Source organism: Perkinsus marinus (assembly GCF_000006405.1).
Source record: "Perkinsus marinus ATCC 50983 genomic scaffold scf_1104296954686, whole genome shotgun sequence".
Lineage (NCBI taxonomy): Eukaryota > Perkinsozoa > Perkinsida > Perkinsidae > Perkinsus > Perkinsus marinus.
This window is the reverse complement of record NW_003208020.1, coordinates 1-1,260: the sequence shown is the minus strand read 5'-3', so window position 1 is coordinate 1,260 and position 1,260 is coordinate 1. Positions and strand designations below refer to the sequence as shown.

Below are 1,260 nucleotides of genomic sequence, written 5' to 3'. Positions count from 1 at the left end.
CCCTCGGGGGGTATCCCATTGTATGTAACCATGGACCTAAAAGGATAGGAGGGGGATGTGCTGTAGGGCGTAAGTATCTATGTACTACTGTGGTGGCATCTGCTGTTGTAGTGATGACGTTGTTACACTTGGCATAACCAGACCCTCATACTGTGATGATGGTGTATATCCCAGCTGTTGTTGATTCATGGGTATAAACATACCAGGTGGAAGTGTTGTTGACATCTGCTGCTGTTGTTGTTGTTGTTGTGGCATAACGATATGCTGCTGATGTCCCGGTTGCGGTAGTGGTGGAGCTACTGCTGCTGCTGCTGCTGCCTCTGGGATAGGCCCCTCAGAAGCATCTCCCACTTGTCCTTCTTCCTGCTCCTCCTCCTCCTGGATCGAATTACTCCGATCCCAAGGCACGGACTGTTGCTTGTATGGAGATGACCCCAGCTCCTCCTTCTCCTCCTCCTCCAGCTGCTGCTGCTGCTGTTGTGGTTGTGATGGTCGTTGGTCAGCGTCGTCGTGTACCGGTTGCAGCTCATCACCACCTTCCTGAGCAGTAAGCTGCTGACTACTCTTGGTGGGTTTACTGTCATTATCATGATAACGACTGTTGGCAAGCTGTTGTTGGATCTCCTGTCTCTTGCCTGTATGGTATCTGAAATGGTGCAACACTGACCACAAACCTAGTATATCCAGTGCCCAGTAGAGAGGGGAGTAGTACCCAGTAGTGTAGGTATCCTGCCGATCTCCTCCTACTCCTACTCCACCGCGCGTGTAGGGTGATATATGTTGGAGGCGTTGGGGTGGTGGCTGTGGCTGATGGTACGCTGTAGCAGTCTTCGGATTACTAGTCCCAGTATGGTACTGTGTACTGCAGGTACTACTGGTAGTAATAGTAGTAGGAGGATGTTGTAAAGCATTGCCGCCAACATGCTCCATACTACGAGAGGAAGGCTTCACTTGTACCTAACGAGCCCCTATAAACCAGTCATAGCTTATATACATGGAGGATGCCAACTATAGGCACCAGAAGTTGATAGGAAGCAAGCTTGAATAGTTGACGAGATCAATGAGCCTTATTACCAGTTTGCCGTGTATAACATTATTGCCATTGATGGCGGCTATTGCCTCATCATTGTTCGAGAACGTTGCATAGGCAAAGCCTCTATGCCTGCCAGTTTCCCTATCATACATAACAGTGACCTCCTGTACATGGCCATACTGGGATAAATGCTCTGTAACACGACCTGAACAGCAGCAGCACCAGCT

The 1,260-nt window shown here is 49.5% G+C and overlaps 1 protein-coding gene across 1 annotated transcript; it reads right to left on the bottom strand.

The window, feature by feature from the left end:
* Positions 1–351: 351 nt before the first annotated feature.
* Pmar_PMAR009139 (hypothetical protein) lies at positions 352–646 on the bottom strand (the record flags this gene model as incomplete). Its single annotated transcript, XM_002776029.1, has 1 exon — positions 352–646. A coding segment is annotated over one exon (295 nt), but the record flags the coding sequence as incomplete, so codon positions are not given.
* Between the last annotated feature and the right edge of the window lie 614 nt (positions 647–1,260).